The sequence below is a fragment of the Haliaeetus leucocephalus genome, unplaced genomic scaffold, assembly GCF_000737465.1.
Source record: "Haliaeetus leucocephalus isolate CR32 unplaced genomic scaffold, Haliaeetus_leucocephalus-4.0 Scaffold218, whole genome shotgun sequence".
NCBI lineage: Eukaryota > Metazoa > Chordata > Aves > Accipitriformes > Accipitridae > Haliaeetus > Haliaeetus leucocephalus.
Genome location: NW_010972654.1, coordinates 503,621 through 505,215, shown reverse-complemented (window position 1 = coordinate 505,215; position 1,595 = coordinate 503,621). Strand labels below are relative to the sequence as shown.

The 1,595-nt window shown below is 69.1% G+C and overlaps 1 protein-coding gene across 1 annotated transcript in view; it reads left to right on the top strand.

Annotated features, from left to right (window-relative positions):
* OPLAH (5-oxoprolinase (ATP-hydrolysing)) overlaps positions 1-1,595 on the top strand; it is a gene marked incomplete at its 5' end in the record, with an annotated part of 8,824 nt that overhangs the window by 4,480 nt on the left and 2,749 nt on the right. Inside the window, 4 exon segments of the mRNA XM_010566820.1 lie at positions 274-425; positions 569-729; positions 815-916; positions 1,015-1,248. Coding sequence (XP_010565122.1) covers positions 274-425; positions 569-729; positions 815-916; positions 1,015-1,248 — 649 coding nt within the window.

The window sequence follows — 1,595 nt, the reverse complement described above, 5'->3', positions numbered from 1 at the left end:
GCCCTGGGGGGCTGGCAGAGACCCTGGGGCGACGGCAGGGACCCCAGGATGACAGTGGGACCCTGGGGGGCTGGTGGGGACCCCAGGGTGACAGCAGGACCCCAAGGAGCTGGCAGGGACCCTGGTGAGACGGCAGGGACCCCAAAAAGCTGGTGGGACCACAGGGAGCTGGTGGGGACCCCGAGGAGCCAGTGGGAACCCCACGAAGCCAGCAGGGACCCCGGGGAGCCCCGCGCCCCTCCAGCTCCTGGTGCCACCGCCTGTCTCCCCCAGCACCATCGTGGTGGAGCCGGGCTGCACCGCCAGCCTCACCCGCTTCGGCGACATCTGCATCGCCGTCGGCTCGGGGTCCCCGCGCCCTGTCGGCCCCCAGCTCGATGCCGTCCAGCTCTCCATCTTCTCCCACCGCTTCATGAGCATCGCAGGTGGGGGGGGGCTGCCCCCCAGCCTTGCCTGGGGCAGGGGGATGTGGTGGCTGGGGTTTGCCGGGGATGGGGGACGGGACGAGGGGGGCTCTGTGGGGCAGGGACCCCCTCGTGAGGGTCTGCCGCGTTCCCCCCCCCCGCAGAGCAGATGGGCCGGATCCTGCAGCGGACGGCCATCTCCACCAACATCAAGGAGCGGCTGGACTTCTCCTGCGCGCTCTTCGGGCCGGACGGGGGGCTGGTGTCCAATGCCCCCCACATCCCCGTCCACCTGGGCGCCATGCAGGAGACCGTCCAGTTCCAGGTAGGAGAGTCCCTGGGGAACCCCCCTGCTCCGGGACCCCCCCCCCACCCGGGGACCCACTCAGCCCTTCCTGGTGCCGCTGCAGATCCGCAACCTGGGTGAGGACCTGCGGGAGGGGGACGTCATCCTGAGCAACCACCCCTGCGCGGGGGGCAGCCACCTGCCCGACCTCACTGTCATCACTCCCGTGAGTGAGGGCCGGGGGCGCGGGACCCCCACCCTGGGACACCCCCGGGGTGCAGGACCCCCCGCCAAGACACCGGCTCAGCACCAGGCTCTCTGCAGGTCTTCTGGCCGGGCATCCCCAAGCCCGTCTTCTTCGTGGCCAGCCGCGGGCACCATGCGGACATCGGGGGCATCACCCCCGGCTCCATGCCCCCCCACTCCAAGGCGCTGCGTGAGGAGGGGGCCGTCTTCATCTCCTTCAAGCTGGTGAAGGACGGTGTCTTCCAGGAGGAGGGTGGGTCTGCGCCGGGATGGTGGGGATGCGGTGGGGGTGTGGTGGAGACGGCAGGGATGGTGAGGATGGTGGGGACACGGTGGGGATGGTGAGGACGGTAGTGATAAGGTGAGGATGGTGGGAATGTGGCCGGGGCAGTGGGGATGCACTGGTGATGGTGAGGATGTCGGTGATGGTGGAGACATGGTGTGGACAGCGAGGACATGGTGGGGATGTGCTAGGGACATGGTGGGGATATGGTGTGAACGTGATGGGGATGATGAGGACGTCGGGGATGTGGTAGGGATGGTGAGGATGTGGTGGGGGCAGTGGGAACACGGTGAGGATGGTGGGGATGCAGTCGGGATGGCAGGGACGGCAGGGATGCAGTGGGAACAGGGTGAGGACGGTGGATTGCGGTGGGGAC